Consider the following 20,884-nt stretch of genomic DNA (forward strand, 5'->3'; position numbering starts at 1 on the left):
ATGGTTTGAGGGAAATGGCTTTAAGGGCCAAACCAGAACCCACGTGGGTCCAAATATGGCCCAAAGGCCAGAGGTTTCCCACCTGGGATGCTCCTAAATGTCAGGGTCTGGAAGTTACCAAAGAGCCCTGGAGTTTCCCCTCTTTCCCAAAGAATTTTAACCAGATTCATTCCATTGGCAAAAAAATCTCTCTTGCTTTAGCATCATATAGAACAATGAGTCATTAACATCAGAAATGCATCTTAGTCACTTACCACTGCTCCTTGTTTAACACAGTAGCCAGCTTTAATCACAGCATTATCTGGGGGGTGCTTAGCAGAAAAATAAGGAAGGTGGCTTTGGGACCGTTTCAAGTAGTTTTTATCACCTTCACCACATTCATTTATCTCTTCTTTCTAGAAATAAAACAAGACTACTTAATGGTAAGGTCTATAATTCATCATCAACCCCTCCACTACTCATTCCGCAATAAGGAGTTTGTAAAAACAGGTTTCCCTCCACCTCAAAAAGCATTTTCATATAGGTGTGTTATTATATATAAATACAATGTATACATTATCACACAAACATATACGTACATACATGCACATACCTACATTTAAACATAGTTTTAAGCAAAATAAAATTGAAAATAATATTTTGATTCTAAGTTAAGTAGTCCCATATACACCCTGAACACATATACAGTCATACCTTGGATCTCGAATGCCTTGGCTCCCAAACAAATCGACTCCCAAACGATCGAAACCCAGAAGTGAGTGTTCCAGTTTTTGAATGTTCTTTCGGAAGCGAAACATCTGACTGGGCTTTGGTGGCTTCCGATTGGCTGCAGGAGCTTCCTATAGCCAATCAGAAGCCGCGCTTTGGTTTTCAAATGTTTTAGAAGTCGAATGGACTTCCAGAACGGATTCCGTTCAACATCCAAGGTACAACTGTACAAAATTCCTGCATATGAAGACTAGCCTTCTCATTTCAATACAAAAAGCATGTCTATACATGCACAGCAATGTATGCATTTATCACAATAGAAGAGGCAACATTTGGGGGCAATAGAAATCCCATGCTCCAAGCAATCAATCAACTGGAGGAATAGATGGCCAATAACCAAATACTTCTGATAATTAGAAAAGTTGTTATAAAAGGGCACACTGCTACCTGAGTAGGGGTTATTATAGGAACACCACCAACAATCTCTGTCCTGTAAGACATCTGCTTCTTTAACCCCACATTTTCAGTGTGACGTGTTGAATTATCAGTGTGAGACTGTGAATCAGTTTGCTTTGGTACCTGAAAATAATAGGCATTATAAACAGGGGAGCAAGCAAATACCATTCTAACTTAGTATAATTATGTATACTTATATATCGCTTCAAATATCCCAGAGGCATTCAAAAACAAGTTACAATAATGCAAAATGTGTAAGCTATTCAATTAAACAATATCAACATAAGATACTAGAAAGTGTTCATAAAAAAAACCATCTAAAAACAATACGAAATATCCATCTGCTCCATACAGGAAAAATAGATAAATATTTGTAGAAATTACATGCTTTGACCTGCATTCTCCAAGTTTGAGACATTCAAAAGCAGGAATTTGATTTCTGTTTCTAGTACCTTTTGCAGTGTCCCTTCCTTTCTACACCGTCTCAATTTTGGCCATAATGTTTTACTAGTTATGACCATTTTTTTAAAAAAAATATATTTTTGGAGGCAGGGTAAGCACTAGATCTACCTGAAAATGACATAGAAAACCAAACATACTGTTGCTGTGTTTGTCCAAGTATAGTGGAAGTCTATGTAGAATGACTCTACCATCCACAAATAATTACTTACTGTGATTTTGGTAGCTTTGTTCAGGACATTCACCCATTCAACTAAGTCTTGCTGATCATTGGCTTGTAGGAAGTATTTCCTCATCCCTGCATTCATGACTGTCAAGAGACAGGAGGAATGGACTTCGTTAACTAAAAAAAATACTATGTTGTTCTTTTTCTAGGCATTGTAACAAAGCTCAAAGTCAGATTGGGTACACTACTCCTTATCCCAAAGCTATAAAACCCAAGTTCAATGCTTTAATAGTATATACTCATCTGTCTTAAATAATTCTGTTTTGTTTATATATAGCTCTAGATGCAGGAGGTGGGGAGTGATGCATGTATTCCTGGTTCTCCTATCTCCTAATACACACACCCCTTCTCTAACTTTCCAAATAAGTACTGACCCAACGCCCTTGCTGAACCAACACACCTGTATGATGGGAGGGGGAAATACAAAAAGAATAATCCTATTCTGGTTTGAAAACACCAGAAGTAATTTGTCCTTTTAAACAGACTTTTATTTATAAAAATGCGTAGGACCCAACACTTACAATAGGTGCTTCAAATCTAAAATTAGTGTTTAAATGCTGTTGAGGTAGAAGGAAAAACCAACAGGACTTTTAAAGCAAGAAAATGTGTATGCCATATCCTGATATACACAGAATTTATTTATTTATTTTGTTTGTTTTTTTAAGGGGGGGAGCCTACAGCACCCAGTATTCCCAGGAGGTCTCCCAGCCAAGTACTGACCAGGCCTGAGCCTGCTTAGCTTCCAAGATCAGATGAGATCGGGCGTGTTCAGGAAAGTATGGCCATAGACAAAGAATTTATATGAATGAACAAGCAACATCTGTTGAGCTGGTTTCTGCCATTTTTATTGCATATTTAAATCTGCAAGTAATTTCCTAGTGATTGGTAATCATATGGATTCTCTTAGCTAGTGCTATATTGTCACAATTCCTTTGTGTGTGTAACAGAGTACAGAAAAAGCATTAGAGCTCAAATAACCCACACAAAGACTCTTCCTTTATATTAAATATTTGAGAATCTTTTTGCCACATGGCCACCTCCTTTCATCATGTCATGAAGTGTAAGCAACACATATAGGAAGCTAGTTGTCAGGAGTACTCTGATATGCAAGGAGGTTATGTTTACTATGCTTCTGTAGTAGATCATAATTCTGAACAAACAGAAAGATAAGTAAAAATGGCCTCACCACATAGTCAGATACTTAGTGCTATTGGGATCCCACAGTTGGACATAGCCTATGGCAACACTACAAGCAATAGCTCCATAAGAAGCCATGCCTGTAGCCATTCTTATAATTTGTTGCATATGCTAACATGGCCATCTAGGCTTTGCTTAATCACTAGATGCATGTTAAACTCACTGCAAATAACAAATTAGCAGGCATTGTTAATACCGATGTGTATTAAAACATGACTCTCATTCTTTCTGTTTTTGCTGTATAAAGTCCAGTGTATATAATGGTCCACAACATGAGAAAGGGGAAAAAATAAATATTTTACAACATATGAAGTGTTGATTAATAGTTAATTTTGTCAAAACAAATACAGAAACAATGTTTTAATTATCCAATTATTAAATATACCATTGGTAACTGCCACTTGTTGCTGTATTTTGCTAATTTAGATACTGCCAATATCTAATCTATAAAAAGGAATAACTTTTCTTCTTTAAATTAGAAGGAAACCTTAAAAATGAATTAACTTGAATTCCAAATAGATATTTCCACTTGTATTTGATAAGTAATGGGCAGAACATATCCTGGTTGCAGTTAACAACAACAACAACATTTATGCAGTCTACTACAACTTACCAAAGCAGAATTCTGCCTTTGGCCTCAGTTTAGTTGCATCACTAACCTAAAAAAAATGACAGTTATATGCATTACCATAATAAAATTTATCATGTACAACATAAAAATTCCTTACAATACACCTTGATTTGTGTGTTGATTACAAACACACACATTACACTAGTACACAGATCCACATAAAACACCAGTGAGCTATGTCATCTCTACAAAGGACTCTAGAAATGGATTATTTCTGTGGTAAAGGTAACATGCAAAGTGTGGGGCCTGCAAAGAATGGAAACACATGTAATATTATCCAAACTAAACATATTTACTTTAACATATCAATCCTACCATGGCAGATTGGGGGGGTGGGAACAATTTTCTTTACTGATCGGCAAAGAGGCTAGTAGCCTGTGTTGCCATGCTACCCACCAAGCATAGAACTTCCTTTCTTCTGCTTCCTTAGCAGGCTAGTAAAAAAACTTTGCAGGCAAGTTACTTTTGTGGGCTTACTGATGAGACTGAAAAAATGGCATTTATTATTATTTCATTTGTATACCACTCTTCATAAAAATCAAAGAGCAGTTTATACAATAAATTTGAAAATATAATAATAAACAAATTAACAAGCCCACATAAGGCACAAATATAAACATGAAAAAAGTATTTTTTTGTATCAGCATTTTTCTTAATGTATTAAAGCTCCTGATTCTGAACTCTTAGACTTCCAAAAAATAGATAGTGGCTTTTCAACTCTTTTTCAACTCGTTTTTCACATACTGGTTTCTTCCTTGGTTCTGTAACAAATGTTTGTGCATTTTGTGTAGTGAAAAAGGCTGAGAAATCCAAAACAGGCTGGAAGCAAGGGAATCAGAGATCTTTAGAGTAAAGGCCTTACCAGTATGTACAAGGAGCTAAGAACTTGGCATTTCTGCACTAAGTATTGCAATGTTTCATGTTTCACAACATTTAAATTTATTTTTCCAATATTTACCCAGAAGGTAGTTTCTTTTTGATATTGCACTGAAATGCAGCAAAAATGCTTCCACATATATTAATACAACCTTTGAATAGTAAATCAGTGATTTGAAGTAGATGTAATGAATTCATTTATTCCCTATTGCCTGCTTTTTTCCCCTAAGGATATTTACCAAGTTGTAAAACTATAGAAAATATATCAGAGACTAAAAACAAACATTAAATGCTTGTTTTGTGTACTGAGGTCTTTTCCACAAAGAACCCCACCCCCAAAGTAAATAAGATTATAAATAGTCTGACTGTGGGATACAAATACTCAAAATACAATTATATCAAAGCTGTCCACACACTCTGCACTCTCTTCCCATCACACTAGTTTCACTCATACTCCAGCAGACAAGCTTTCATCTACATTATTTACTTTCAGAGAAAATACTGAATTCAGACATTAACAATAAACTATGACCTAGTCCTACATGAATGAGCCTAAGACTCATAGGCTCATGGACCCCCCTCTCTCCTCTGGAGTGGCTGCAAGGAGAAAAGCAGCAGCAGACTTTTGAACAACTGATTGGAGGTACATCCACTTCTTGAAAACCTATGTAGTTTTTAACTATGGTTCATCAAAACAAGACAACTATAGACAGGGGTTTATTGGCTTGTTCAGAAACCATAAGTAAAAATGGGCTCAACATGACATATGCACGTGTACAAACACTACCCAAAGTACTGCAACTATTTTCAGAATTCTGACTTTGCATTCTTTCTTTCCAATGTTCTCAGAAACAATAGCCAAAAGAAAGAATCACATTTACTAGCTACATGTTAAAGAAGTTACTCACATCTCAATTCCTTTCAAAGTGTGTTATGAATTTGGAAATTCAATCTTTAGAGGAACACATACATACCTTTGAAATGTAGGTAAGTTTAATGGCTCCAACTGGCGGAGATCCAGAGGGAAGGTTCTGTAGTCAAGAAAATAGTTTTTATTTTATTGTGCAGTGCTATCAATTAAGACAATATATGCCCAAATTTTCAAACCATCGCATTAAAAAAAAACCATTCAAAAGATAGAATATTTTTCTAACATGTTCTTATCTATTTGAGCATTATTAGAAAGATCTCCCTCCATCACGGAGGGAGGAGCATTGCCCCCAGTCCCATGAGGTGCTGGGGTGAAACCGCCACCACTCCTACCACTGTCAGCACCTGGCACAGGGACGAAAGAGGCAGCTGGAGAAGGAAGGTAAGGAGCTGGGCGGCAGGCAAGTTCCACCCATGATATACTGCTGGGTGAAGGCACCATCATGCTCTGGTCCTCAAACCAATCCTGGACGATGTATTGATACATCGCCCAGGCCTACTAGCAAGTAGACATGCACACCAAATACAGCTTTCAGAAAAGCTCTGAGGCTTTGTTCAAAAGCTTGAAATCCACATAGAACAAAATATTCTAAGAACTAGTAATTGCAATTCCTTTTTCATTCTTCCCTCTGTGTTATACCCAATTACGCCAGCCAGCTTAATCCTGCTTGTTTTTGGAAACAACTCCCTTAATTGCACTTGTTTCATGAATCTGAACATTCCACCTCCTCCTATATTTTAGCTTATTTTATTTTATTTTTAATTTAAGCAGGTTTTTCTTCTGGCTGGTGCTTTTACCCTTTCTAGATTTTGCTAATTTCTCTAATTTGAAAATAATCCTGGCAACCTGTTTGAAGGGTGGGGTAGAAATCTCTATAATGTAATTATCCGGCCCAGCAGCACCTTCTGTGTAACAGAATGCTGCCACCATTGTGTTTTGTTATTTTAAAATAAACTCCTACACTAAAACAGCTTGCTAGCATCAGTTTAAAGGCTTATCCTTAGCATAACTAGTCTCCTACTGGCTCTTGATTATTACAATGTATTTCAGGTGCTGTGACTCATATACACACTAACACACACCAAAATCGAAGTACTGTTGCCACATAAATCAGGTGTCTCTAATTTAGGACCAAATGGTATTTTGCATCTTTTGCAGAAGTGCTCCACTGATTTCCATGAGTTTTCTCATGGGGCTCAATATAGTTAATAACTCTTTCATTCTGATTGAATCCAGTAAAATCCAAAGATTCTTACAAAATGGGCACAATGGCTCAGCCCTTAAATTGACACATGTCAAATGTACCTAAGTAACCAGGTAAACTTCCTTTGTTTTCACCCAGACATCATCTGGCACTGAGCCAGCCAATTCTTTATTTTCAAGTAAGTTTGAAGTTGAAAACTAGAAGTTTAAGTGTGAAAATCCTGACAATACCAACAAAGTTGTCTTTCTTTCCTAGATTACAGTGGTACCTTGGGTTAAGAACTTAATTTGTTCTGGAGGTCCGTTCTTAACCTGAAACTGTTCTTAACCTGAGGTACCATTTTAGCTCATGGGGGCTGCCGCTGCACCGCCACTGCGTGATTTCTATTCTCATCCTGAAGCAAAGTTCTTAACCCAAGGTACTATTTCTGGGTTAGCGGAGTCTGTAACCTGAAGAGTCTGTAACCTGAAGCGTCTGTAACCCGAGGTACCACTGTACAGCCTATAAACCTAGTCAAACAACTGCCCAAGAGCCACTCTGAAAAGGAAGTTGGGGCTGGTGGGCCAAAGCACCACCACTGAAATGCTTGCCAAGATCTATAAACAAGTCTACTTCCCATTCCATCTTTTGTCTCTTGGATGTCAACTGTGGACTGGATGACAAACCTCAGGTACAAATTTAGCCCAGAACCTGCCACCTGCTGACCATCAGCATTCAATCACAGTCTTCACACCTCAATTATTTGGGTCTCAGTTTTATCTTCAAACAAATGTGTCTAGGACCGTAGCCCAAGGTATCCAAATTTCAAATGGTAAATCATTTGACCCATGAAGATGGAATCACAGGGCAAAATGAGAATTTAACATAATATGTATCTGCACAAAGTTGAAAGGCACGTCAATACTTGCAGAATTTTTCCTTGAAATCTTCCAGCTCAATTCAATCTCATATTATTTAAAAGCACACACATTTAAAAGTATCCTGAAATGTTTTTACCTGTGGATTATCCATGTACCATACCAAATTATCTTCTCTTGTGTCCAGTATGAAGTATCTCCGCAAAAACTTTCCACTATTTTCATTTTCTTCAATGTCTAGAAAACCACAAATACGATTTTGACGATCCACATAAGGCATTTCTGAATTTGGACATTACACTGCAAAACAAAGAGTAGCAAATGTTTGCTTTACTAGCTGCACCTAATCAATACTGTTTCATTACTAGTTTCATCTAACGTACTTTCATAGCTTATTTTAGGAAAAGGTGATACTTAAATAAGCAAGCAGGGGGGAATCCCCACTGAAATTTCTAAAAAACAAAATAACATTGTGATTCACTAAACATTGCCCCAAACTCTGTTTTTCATGAGAGCACAGCAAGAGATTCCAAAATAGATGTGATACTTGAGAATATTTCCATATTGGCCCAAATAGTAGCCATACCTGAATATAAGCCACACCTTTAAAATTGACTGAGGGGGGGGGGGAGAGAAAAAAATAAAAAAATACCCAAATATAAGCTGCTCCATTCCTTGCTGCTCCTGGCCGGGGGGGGGGGGGAGGCGCTGCACTGCACTGCTGGCTGCCTTTCCACTTCTTCGCTCTCTCCCTTCCTGGCCTTGGGGGAGAGGATGGGGGACTATGCGCAGGGCAGACGCCACTTTGCCGCACTTCTGGTGCTCTTTGCCCAGTGCTCCTGGCTGCATACCGTAAGGTCACGAATATTAGCCACACTTTAACTTTTCCTGGTCAGAATTTGGGGGAAAAGTGAGGCTTATATTCAGGCCAATACGGTACATTACACTCAGAAGCCTGAATAATGTTAAAACTTACAGTCCTCACATACGGTAATTAGAATTGCATGCTTCAAGTACTACCAAGACCCTTTCAACCAGGGTATATAAAACAACAATAGTGGATTTATTCAGTTTCTAGAATATATTAATTATTAAGATATAATTGTGCTAAATCATTCTTTCAAAAAATATGCTGGGGTTTAAACCCTTTCCACAAGAGCAGTTGCAGACTTGGTTCATCGGCAATGTGTTGCATGTGAGTGTTATATGAAGTTTCTATATTCAATTTATGTTTATTTATTTTTTTGGAGTTTTAAACCTCATACAAAGGGAATGAATACTAATAAATAAATAAATAAATACTGGAGAGGAAGGAAGAGGTGAGGCAGGTGAATTAGGGATAAGGAAATGAGGGTGACATATTTGAATGCTTGATTACTTTTAATTATTGTTTGTTTGGTCTTCTTATCCTCTAAGCTTTCAATTAAGTATAATTGTGTTAAGTGAGCCCTTCTGGCACAGATACAGCATTTTTTTAAAAAAAATAACTGTTACAATATTATAAGGAATATTATAGGCTCAATCTAAGTGTTGGGCTATGACCTGGAAGACCAAGGTTCAAATCCCCACACACCCATGAAACTGACTGGTTAACCTTGGCCCAGTCACCATCCCTTAGTCTAAGCCACCTCACAGGGTTGTTGTATGGGTGAAATGGGGAGGAGACCTATGTACACCACCTTGAGCTCCTGCGAAGAAAAAGATGGTATATAAATGTAATTTTAAAAAAAACCACATAGACTTATTGTGGTTAATAAAAAAGACCACACAGACTGTACCACACAGTCTTGGTACAACTTGCTTTAAAGCAAATGACTGGAGCTTAAGGCAAATGTACTGCAGATTCGGCCACAATGGATCTTTCCACATGTTATCCTAGTTGATAGGGACCACTGGCACTTCTATTAAGCTTGTTGATAAACTGAAAAACAGAGTAAATCTCAACAGCCTAAGGGCATCACAAATTAGGGCAATGCAACTCTCCACCAGTATTAGAAATTAGCCAAGCCCCAGGTGTATTTTGCGACTGGTACAGATCCAATTCCAACCACGTGGAGATCTCTGGATGCCAGGCTGGCAACTAGGGAAAGCAAAATGTCACTTAGAGAACAATCGGAAATATTTTCCTTGAAGCTTCAATTTGTTTTATTCTGGATTGTTTTACCTGATGCTTTAATTTGTTCTTAAAAATATAAAGCGGTAGAAAAACCAATAATCATAATTGTATTAATCTCCATTGCAAAAATAAAAGGTGCTGAGACATTCCATTGTGGTAACCATAACCTTGGTTTATGACAATTAGATTATATATCTGAGTTTCTAACACTGCTCTCCACATTTGGCTCTACAAAAATGTATGGCTCTCAGTCCAAATACAAAATGTTTATACTGCCTGAAATATTTCATGAAAGCTGGTATCCATTTTAAGTGTGTGTTCATGCCAATTGTATTTTGTTTTAATAACTCACTGCTAAGCTCTTGTATCATTTGTTTAAAAGTGAGGAAGTACACATGTAGCAAGTTAATAAAAATATTTAAACAATGATGCAAATGAGGATATATAATCTCACAGACAATATGAACTACATTCAAACTTTTGAGATGTCTTAACACCACTCAATCCTGAATGCAGTGGACTGTGGAGTTATAATTATACCATTTGTCAGAACATGTTACAATATTTCACCACAATGCCTTGGAGCCATAGACAGAAACAATGTTATTGAGAACAAGCAGAAAGAGAGAGAAAGAGAGCGTATTGGTATAAGGATAACCAACAAATACTTTGCATACTCCAGATCTTCTAGGACAAAGCAAGCATGGACACATATTCAGCCATTAGATTCTAAAGTTAATATCTGACAGGTTTCCTTTACTACCTATACCACATCCAAGCAGCCAAAAATTTGAGCTAGTTTTATTTTCACTCCAATATGAAGCAAGGCATCATACCTACGTTTGGGAATTCTGTCAAATTAGCCAGGGTCATATACTAGCTAATATTCTCTGTATAAAATCTATAGGTTTGTGGCCCAGAAAAAAGTTAGTTTTTATTTTATTACTCAGGGCCAGACTTCTACGGCCTTTATTTTGGGTAGTGTACAGTGGTGCCCCGCAAGACAAACGCCTCGCAAGACGGAAAACCCGCTAGACGAAAGGGTTTTCCATTTTGGAGGCGCTTCGCAAAACGAATTTCCCTATGGGCTTGCTTCGCAAGACAAAATGTCTTGCGAGTTCCTGAGGGTTTCCCCCCCTTTTTCCCCCTTTTCCTAAGCCGCTAAGCTGCTTATCAGCTGATCCGCTAAAAGCCGCTAAACCGCTAATAGCGCTAATCCGCTAAGCTGTCAATGGGCTTGCTTCGCAAGACGAAAAAAACGCTATACAAAGAGCCTCACGGAATGGATTAATTTCGTCTTGCGAGGCACCACTGTATGTAATTGCCAGATATCCCAGATTTATCCAGCCCTCACAACAGCACAGTCAAGTTTCTTCTGCTTGCCATTTACTGAAACCAAAACATAGTTACATAGATCTCAGGGGCTCAGTATTAATGTGCTGACTAGGAAGTACAGTCAAAACCTCGGTTGTCGAACATAATCCATTTCAGAAGTCTGTTTGGCTTCCGAAATGTTCGACAACCGTGGCACAGCTTCCAATTGGCTTCAAGATCTTCCTGCACTCAAGCAGAAGCTGTGACAGACGTTTGGAAACTGGAGCATTTACTTCCAGGTTTTCAGTGTTCAGGAGCCAAAGCATTCCAAAATGGAGAGGTCCGGGAGCTGAGATTTGAACGTATATCCCATACACAAGATCTGGGAAGTTAGAAGAACTTCAGTCTTAAGAACAGCCATTTTTTTAAAAAAAGAACTGATTTAAACCAAATTTCCCATGTTATAGGTCATACATTTTCTTAATAAGAATCCGTGTAAAGTGGCGGCTATAATGTAACAAAACAAACACAACCTAGGAACATAACTAAAAAATGTTTAGTCATATAATTCCGCAGCACATCTAAGTTACATAAACTTAGATTTCTATTTAGTTTTCAATACACATTTAAGGATTTTAAGGGCTATCACTAACTGAAAGCTAATGCTAAAATCCTAATTATTTAATGGTTAATGCACATTTATCTAGCAGCAACAAAGAACAGTGGACTTCTGAGAAAACATGTGAATTTACTATGTGTAGAACTTTCAAGAAATTACTGAGCTAAGAATCTTTTCCTCCATGAGATGAGTAGAATATATCCTTGAAAAGTCGTTAAGATTCATAATCTGAGAGCTGAACAAATTGCATAGGTCAGGTAACTAAATTCTATAAAGGTAAAGGTAAAGGTACCCCTGCCCGTACGGGCCAGTTGTGTCCGACTCTAGGGTTGCGTGCCCATCTCGCTTAAGAGGCCGGGGGCCAGCGCTGTCTGGAGACATTTCCGGGTCACGTGGCCAGCGTGACAAAGCTGCTCTGGTGAGCCTGCACCAGTGCAGCACACGGAAACGCCGTTTACCTTCCCACTATAAAGCGGTACCTATTTATCTACTTGCACTTAAGAGTGCTTTTGAACTGCTAGGTGGACAGGAGCTGGGACCGAACAATGGGAGCTCACCCCGCCGCGGGGATTCGAACCACCGACCATACGATCAGCAAGTCCTAGGCGCTGAGGTTTTACCCACAGCGCCACCCGAGTCCCAAAATAAGAGAATAAGTTCTCTTAAAGATCACCATGTGAATGATCCTGGTAAGATACTGGAGGATATTTTCCAGAAGAATATCTGAAGGGCCATAGGTTCTTCACTTCTGTTTAGCCAGGCTTTTACTTACTTGGTGTGTTTTTTTAAGAATCTGCTTTAGTTTTTAAATTCAAAATTAGTTTTTATCCCTTCTGCTACTAAATTATCACCTTCTGCCAATGTTCAAGACAGTTATGAGTCACAATGTGCTTCCTGCTTGGCCACTTCTAAGGAAGATGCAAAGCAAAATGCACATTAGCCTCCCAAGCTGATAAGAACTAGGAGGAGTAATAACTGTAGCATGATTTCTATCACAAAGAGCTGAGTCTGGAATTATTGCTAATCTTTTGCAGAAGCTACATTCCTGCCACTTAACTTTTGAGGGCCAACACAGTATATGCAAGTATATTAACATCAAAAGTGCACTTCTGGACCTGAGCACTCTTGCAAAGGTTGGAAGAACAGAATTCAAGCTTTCAGCAACGAGTCCAAAAAACAAACAAACCAAAAGCCACAACACTAGCTCATCTATGTTCACTGCTCTTCCAACCACTCCTTTGGTTTCACAAAAAGACAGATGAAAAGTTAAGTGATTTTCAACATTTAATCTACCTCCCATCACAACCATCCCAAAGCAGGCTGTTTTTCCATTTCCATAATACTTTGCCCCGTGCACACCCAATACTGTTCAAATAATTTCAAACTGTCTGACAAACTGAATTCTGTAAACTAAAATTAACACAGTAAATAAACACATCCAAATTCAATTAGAATAATTTATTCTGGATCCAGATTGGCTTGATGCTAAACTCAAAGTCCTGCTTAGTGGGAAGCAAACTAAATACAATACAATGCTATAACACAAAAGTTCAATGCTACATACACTAGGGAGCTAACATATCACAAAAGGCATATTAAGTAATACTATAACCAGGGTTAACCACCTGATGGATCAAATATAGGGCAATCATGTCTTAGGGTGATGAAATATTTAAAATTATTTTATTAGTATTGTAATACATGTCCATAAAGACAAGTTACTAATTATTATCTATCACAAGGTTATGCAAGTGTCAGTAATAAAAGAGGGGGAAACAATTCTCACTAGCTTTTGTTTGAAGCCACAAGGATAGTCTAAACACACACTTGGTTTTCAATTTAGTGAAGAAACACACAGCCACTATTTAAAAAACAGGTGTTAGTTTTAAATGTTGTTACAAAGCAGACAAGCAGGCATCTGTTTCTAAATGAAGATAGACAAAGGGGGGGGTTCATGTGGCATATAGATATATCACACCACATACTTCTGTAGCTTCGGATCAAGGGCCCTTCACTCTTGCCGTTGCTATCTGAAAACATAGTGATGCTAATAGAAAATGCTCACTGCATAAATAGCTGCATTCTTGGCTTCACAAAACATTTCACTAGATGAGTAGATTGACTAAGCAACTGACACACTTCACAAGTCTAAATGAACTTTTCACTGGTCAACTTCTGTATCAATGCAGAATTAAGTGCCCATGGGGGGCGGGGAAGGGGTTTGAGCACACTTAACTCTGTGTGGGGTTGTAGCCTGTGTTTAAAAGACACCATTTGATTTTTTTGGCACTACATTCAAGAAGGATTTTGAATTTGAAAGGCTAAAGAGATGCAAAGATGAAAACTGTCCAAAAGGAACACAGTACAAGGAAAAGTTCAATAACTATGGACGTTAGCATACATAAGCTTCTGAAGATATGCACTGTGCCTAGTTTTCAAATGCTTAAAATACCATTTTAGAGGGCGACAATATTCAACATTAGTCATACCCACAGCAGACCAACTGAGTTCAAATTGAATAACTTCAGTCTATTGATTTCAATGCACCTATTCTGATCCATTATCTAGCTAAATATCACCCAGTGTCAATAAAATTGAACCTTCTACCAATAGATCTCTGTCATAAAAGTCACACCCTAAATATCTTAGGAGAGAAAATGCTCCCTATTTCAATAATAATAATAATATAACATATAATATTTATACCCCACCCATCTGGCTGGGTTTCGCCAGCCACTCTAGACATCAGCCCCAATTTTTAGGATCCTAGTCATCCAAATGCTTGGAATTTTTCCACCCTAATTCTTGTCAATACATCAAAGGCATTTATATCTTACCATTTTACCCAACAAGGATCCTCAAGGTGATGAGCAACATAAAAATAAACAAATTAAAATACACTAAAAATAATTAGACTAACAGAAGACTAAAACAGAAGATTAAGAAGAACATATTGGAATGTGACAAATCTGAAAAGTCATTAGTATCTTATAGAAATTGATTTTAAGTATTACGAACTAAACTATTTCCCTCAAAACAATAGGTATTTCACATAGATTAGCCAAATACATTTATTTTAGACCTGAGGAAAATGCATCAAGTCAACAATTTTCTGAAGCTGTCTGGAGCTTAAACTGTCAGAACTACTGTAGATTCTTACTCTCTCCATGAAATGCCTTGATTGTATATTGGTCTTTGAAAAATTAGACACCTACACAGCCCTGATGTTTCTGCATCTTCCTTAAGGAAGTATATCTACTTTTAAAAGCACCAACACTAACTTCCTTCCTTTAAAACAAAAGAAACCCTGTTTCATATTCCAATAGCAGGAAATGCATGGTAAAGTACAGGTTTATAAAAATCAAACTACCATATAATTCAGTTCATAATGAAATCCTTATCGCATAACTGTCTCCATAATGGGATTTCTGCCTGCACTGAAAATAGTCATATACGTACAAGACAGCATGCCTGGAACCTGATGGCTGTCGGAACCAGTCTTCTGTACTTTAGTTGTATGCACCATGTGCATGTGGACCAGTAAGATGAACCCTTATAAGACTTATGTGTTCCAGATTCTCAAATCTTACATATGGGGAGACCACCTGTTCTGGACTGGCTTGAAATTTCCTGGAAGGAGCTGGTCCATAGCTTGGGGGCACTCCTACAGCCAACGTTGTCACTGGATGTTCAGGTAGCCTCAGTGACTAGGAATGCCTATCTCCAACTACAGCTAGCTGATCAACATGCTCTGATAACTTCCAGACTGGGTTATTGTTATGCACTCTGACATAGAGCTGCTTTTGAAAAAGACTGAAATTTCAATTAGTCCAGACCGCAGCATCCACATTACTGTCTGGAGCTCCATTTAGAATTCACATAACCCCTTTCAAAACAAACAAAAAAACAGCAGCACTGATTGCCAATTCATTTCCAGGCCGAAAGATGCTCACACATTAAAATATTAAGTGGATTGTCCATTCCTGCAAAACTGAAAATTGAGTACAAGTGTTGTGAACAAGGCCTTTTATCTAAATACTATTTCTGAAATTCAGCGATAAAGAGAGGAGCTGCTATATATATATCAGTATTTATGTATCAGTCACAGCCTTTGTATCTTTCCATCATCACTGTCCTATTCTTTGTAATGAAGTACCGTATATAAATTCCTTGGGTGGTTATTTGATGTGTTTTACAGGATAGTCCTCCACAGAAATTTACTTTCTCCTTGTAGCAAGTGAGTAGAAACCATAGCTGCAGTTGCTGCAGCATGCCAAAAGCTCTATACATACAGGCACTGTCTAAATCTCCTGGGTTAACAACTAAATGGGAAGAAAACATACTTATGCACAGAAACATAAGAAGAGTCTGTTGCATCAAGCCAGTGGCCCATCTAGTCCAAAATCCTGTACCCACATTAGCCCAACATATGCCTATGAGAAGCACTGGTACAACACTGAAACAACTGCACCATCACACCACAAAGCATGAAATTATGAAAACTAGCCTTTAGTGTTTTATCCAAGCTGCTGATTTCCAGATTAGATGTCACACATAGAATCATAGAATCATAGAGTTGGAAGAAACCACAAGGGCCATCGAGTCCAACCCACTGCCAAGCAGGAAACACCATCAGAGCACTCCTGACATATGGTTGTCAAGCCTCTGCTTAAAGACCTCCAAAGAAGAAGACTCCACCACACTCCTTGGCAGCAAATTCCACTGTCGAACAGCTCTTACTGTCAGGAAGTTCTTCCTAATGTTTAGGTAGAATCTTCTTTCTTGTAGTTTGGATCCATTGCTCCGTGTCCGCTTCTCTGGAGCAGCAGAAAACAACCTTTCTCCCTCCTCTATGTGACATCCTTTTATATATTTGAACATGGCTATCATATCACCCCTTAACCTCCTCTTCTCCAGGCTAAACATGCCCAGCTCCCTTAGCCGTTCCTCATAAGGCATCGTTTCCAGGCCTTTGACCATTTTGGTTGCCCTCCTCTGGACACGCTCCAGTTTGTCAGTGTCCTTCTTGAACTGTGGTGCCCAGAACTGGACACAGTACTCCAGGTGAGGTCTGACTAGAGCATGATCATAGACATATTGATTACTACATTCATCATTTGGTCCCCACTGCAAGGCCAACTGCAGTGCCTTTACTAAAGCACACTAGAGAAGACTCTGTCAATCTTAGTAAAATACAGTTAGTTACTGAAACAACTGAAGAGTTGTTTTGTACAAACATACCATCTGAAAGAAAAGGGGATGAAAACAGAACTTTTGCAACCATTAATTGATTGGCGAAATATACATTCATTGATTCTGTGAATATGGATGAGGATGTGAAATGAAAGTATTAGGAGAATAACCTTTTCCCCCAGGAAGCAATTAATTAATCATTCCATTAATACAGGTACCCTTTCAACTGTTACAAACTGACACGTTGTTGCCTACAGGCCCTACTTCTGCAAAGTTGCAAACCTTCATGAACTTCCTTGCAGCAGGGACACAATTTCTACTACAGTACAGTACTTCAACAAGTTGCATGAACAAAATCTGGACCTCACATACCCCTGTGAATTATATATTTGATGGTCAAAATACTATCTCTGGAAATCACTAGCTTAAATGGAATGCAATTCATATAAGAAAAAGTTGCACTCATGTTAGTAGTTCCCTCCACATCAGCTTAACATCTGGTTTGGCAACTAAGCAATTTTGCCACATTTTAAATTCTCCTCAGTATAACCAGTGCTTTTTTCTGTGGGTACGCAGGGGTACGCATACCCCTAAACATTTTGTGAATCTAAGTTTAGCCTCATTGAGGGGCAGTATTTCAATATGAGTAGGAAAATGAGAGTGCCCCTAAACATTTTTTTAGAAAAAAAGCACTGAGTATAACACATACATAAAAATATGTATACAGTACTTAATAACTGGTACAATATTATGCAGGAGTGGGGAACCTCATTCTCAGGGGGCTGACAAGGCCCTCTAAACCTTGGGATTCTCCCCAAGCCACACTTCCTTCCCAACCACGCTCCTCACTGGCCCTGCTTCATATCTTCCTTTAGTGTTTTTGTCTCACCACAATGTGCCCATGGAGAGGGGAATGTGTGTAGAAACTAGCAGGCTGTACAAAGGTAAATGTTACATTCACTGCCATGCCCACTTTGCCCCGGCCATGCCCGCCATTGGCATCTGACCTCCAGATGGTTGCTCAGAAAGAACTATGGTCCTCAGACTGAAAGGGGATTCCCACCCTGACACAGCGTGCTATGTTGATATTAGGCACTTAAAATAGGTGATAGCATAGACTGCATTATAAATGTTAATGATTACATAATCTCCTGAAGACTACAAAATGCCTCATTGATTCTAGAGCCTATATATGAGAGCAGTTGTAAATGTATTTTTTTTATTGTGGTTATCTGTACTCTTATTAAGCTATGCTATTTCAGAATGTGAGAATGCTACTAATTCCAACTCAACCATCAAACGGCACAAGAGGGGGACTGGCCACTGGCATAGACACATCTTGCAATTTAGGCCTAAGTATCAATCTAGATAAGGGACGCGGGTGGCGCTGTGGGTTAAACCACAGAGCCTAGGACTTGCTGATCAGAAGGTCGGCGGTTCGAATCCCCACGACGGGGTGAGCTCCCATTGCTCGGTCCCTGCTCCTGCCAACCTAGCAGTTCGAAAGCACGTCAAAGTGCAAGTAGATAAATAGGTAAGGTAAACAGCATTTCTGTGTGCTGCTCTGGTTCGCCAGAAGCAGCTTAGTTATGCTGGCCACATGACCCGGAAGCTGTATGCCGGCTCCATCGGCCAATAAAACGAGATGAGCACAGCAACCCCAGAGTCGGTCACGACTGGACCTAATGGTCAGGGGTCCCTTTACCCTTATCAATCTAGATACCCCAGATATGCATATCCCAGCACATCAACGGCTGGAGAATATTCTCAATCCATCCCCCTCCCCCAGCCCCCCAAAAGTCAAAATCTCAATAAATACATTAATGCTTTCTTTGAAGATGATACTTCAGGAATATCTATGTACAAACCTCCCCATGTAATATACCCAAGTTATAATTTTCTGTTTAGTTTATTTTATTAATTATTGGTTTTAGTGTATGTGTATTCTCCATCCTGAGACTATTGTAAAGAGCAAATTATAAATGCACATAGAAAATATATACATCTCTAAATTTCTCAGAAAGCATTACTATCCTGTGATGATAAAGTGAAAATAAAGTTTGGCAAACCAAAACAGCTAGATAAGGAACTCTGAACCCTTTACAGATATTAATGACGCTAGAAATCCCAGTATTAGCAGGCTTTTGAAGTCATCAAAAAGGAAATACAACACTTAAAACAAATAAGGTTTTAATTAAAGTATCTTTTCTAATTGCCTTTAAGCTGCTGCTTCAAATTTCCAGTTTGCATCATACAGAAAGGCATAACTCCAAAAACCCACTGAAAACATTTGTCAGCATTCATGCACCCATTCTTTACAAAAGCACAGCATTCAACCACAACCCAAATCACTCTATAATTCTCGAGACCGATAAGATCTGAGTCTCCACAGCGTCACACTCAGAATACTGAAGTAACAAAAATTACTTGGTAACAAGATCAACCCCTGACCGCTGGGGATATTGCATAGTCTCAAACACTTACCAGGTTAATTATACCACGAGCTGCCAAGTTTTCCCCAGGGTAAAAAGTCACTTTGGGAGTCCTAGTCAAAGAGTAGGCAGGCATTTAAGAGAAAATGCTACATGCTGCAGAGCTAAGCAAAAGCAGAGGGCAGCCTTTCCTGAAAATCCATTTCAAAGAGGTAATCGCAGACGCCCTCATGACACCAATCCTTCAGCTCCTCAGCATGCCAGTTTCAACATGAGCACATACAAACGACACACACCATATCCTGTCCCCTTATTCCTAGGGCACAGCAACTAGGCCAGCTGCTCTCCCCACCCACACTTCCCACCCCAAAAACAAACAAAGAAAGAAATATCTACCAAGAGGAGCCCTGTCTGGATCATAAGATCATAAAAACAGAATCAGAAACATACAATTGTAAAATTGGGAGGGACCACTCTGGTCTAACCCGCCCCCCCCCCCGCAATGCAGGAATCATTTTGCCCAACGTGGGGCCTGAACCCCGAGATTAAGAGTCTCACGCTCTAACCACTGGGCCATCCCAGCAGACCCTACTGCACACACAGTAGTAGCCAACCAAACGCTTCTAGGGGATGAAGGCACTGTAACGACCCCGCGGCGCTGCCCCGCAGCATTCTTATTTACCAGTTACTTAAAACACCCGGCAGGATATCCCTGCCTGCGGAGAGGGAGCGCGACCCCAACCCTCAACATTCAGGAGGGCGCGCTGCCCCGGCAGACCCGCAAAGCCACCTTGAGAGCTTAGCAGCCGCCCCCGAGCTCCCTACTCTCGGGAGGCCAAAGGTCCCCCACGGCAGCCAGGAAGGAGCTTCGCCTGCAGGGGGGCAACAAGCACCTGGCCCTGGGGGGAGGAGGAGGACATGCCGCCTTGGCAGCCCACAGCCGCCTCTTCCAGGCTCTGCAAAGGCTGCCTCGCCGTGGCCAGTGGGCTCCCACGCCCCCTCCCATCTTCCTTCAGACCTGCACCTTCCGCCCCGGAACCTGTTTAACCCCCACTCTGCTCACCTTAACGAACCACCAGAGCAGCCCCGGCCACCACCACCCCCCCCGCCCGGCCAAGCCTCTGTCTTTCGCCTCACAGCCGCCGACCGGCTCCGAGGCGCCTCCGCCCTGGCGGCCCCCCTACCTTCCCCCCCAGAGGCCGCCTCGCCGCCGGGCTCCCTTCCTCAGGCGAGGCGAGACCCCTTTCAGCCGGCGGCGGCGGCATTAAGCGGGGAAGTGGGGCGTTTGTGTGTGTGTTTCAATACCCCGCTTTTTCTTCCTTCGGCCCTGCTCTCTCCCTCAGGCGGCCGGTACTCACTCAAATCCGCGGAAATTCCTGCGAGAGCCCCCCGAACGCAGAGCGCCCTACGAAGCCGGACCAGCCGCTCCCCGGCGCGGTCCCGCCCTCTTTTCCTCTCGGCGCTGGAGCTCTTTTTCTCCCCCTTCGCTCTCCTCCTTCCCTCCTCAGAGGAGAAACTTTATTAGTTACCTCAGTGTGAGCTACAGGAACTGCCTGCTCTCTCGAGCCCAGGGCGCATGCGCCAAGTTCCCGCCGCCAAAGCTTGGGATGGGGGTGGGGGTTGAAGTCGGTGAAGGACTACAAGTCCCAGGAAGGCAATGCTCCA

The 20,884-nt window shown here is 40.1% G+C and overlaps 1 protein-coding gene across 6 annotated transcripts in view; it reads right to left on the reverse strand.

Annotated features, from left to right (window-relative positions):
* PLEKHA1 (pleckstrin homology domain containing A1) overlaps positions 1 to 20,884 on the reverse strand; it is a 38,872-nt gene extending 17,988 nt beyond the window's left edge. For 4 of the 6 annotated variants that reach the window (XM_081863764.1, XM_081863768.1, XM_081863767.1 and 1 more), the window contains exons 1-7: positions 20,578 to 20,742; positions 7,685 to 7,845; positions 5,528 to 5,584; positions 3,660 to 3,705; positions 1,836 to 1,933; positions 1,156 to 1,287; positions 255 to 395 (exon numbers count right to left, since the gene is read on the reverse strand). In XM_081863764.1, the coding sequence (XP_081719890.1) occupies positions 255 to 395; positions 1,156 to 1,287; positions 1,836 to 1,933; positions 3,660 to 3,705; positions 5,528 to 5,584; positions 7,685 to 7,825 (615 nt within the window). In that variant the 5' untranslated portion in view covers positions 7,826 to 7,845; positions 20,578 to 20,742. The other 2 variants (XM_081863765.1, XM_081863766.1) reach the window with 2 other exon arrangements.

This window comes from Podarcis erhardii (assembly GCF_964252035.2).
Source record: "Podarcis erhardii genome assembly, chromosome: 5".
Classification (NCBI taxonomy): domain Eukaryota; kingdom Metazoa; phylum Chordata; class Lepidosauria; order Squamata; family Lacertidae; genus Podarcis; species Podarcis erhardii.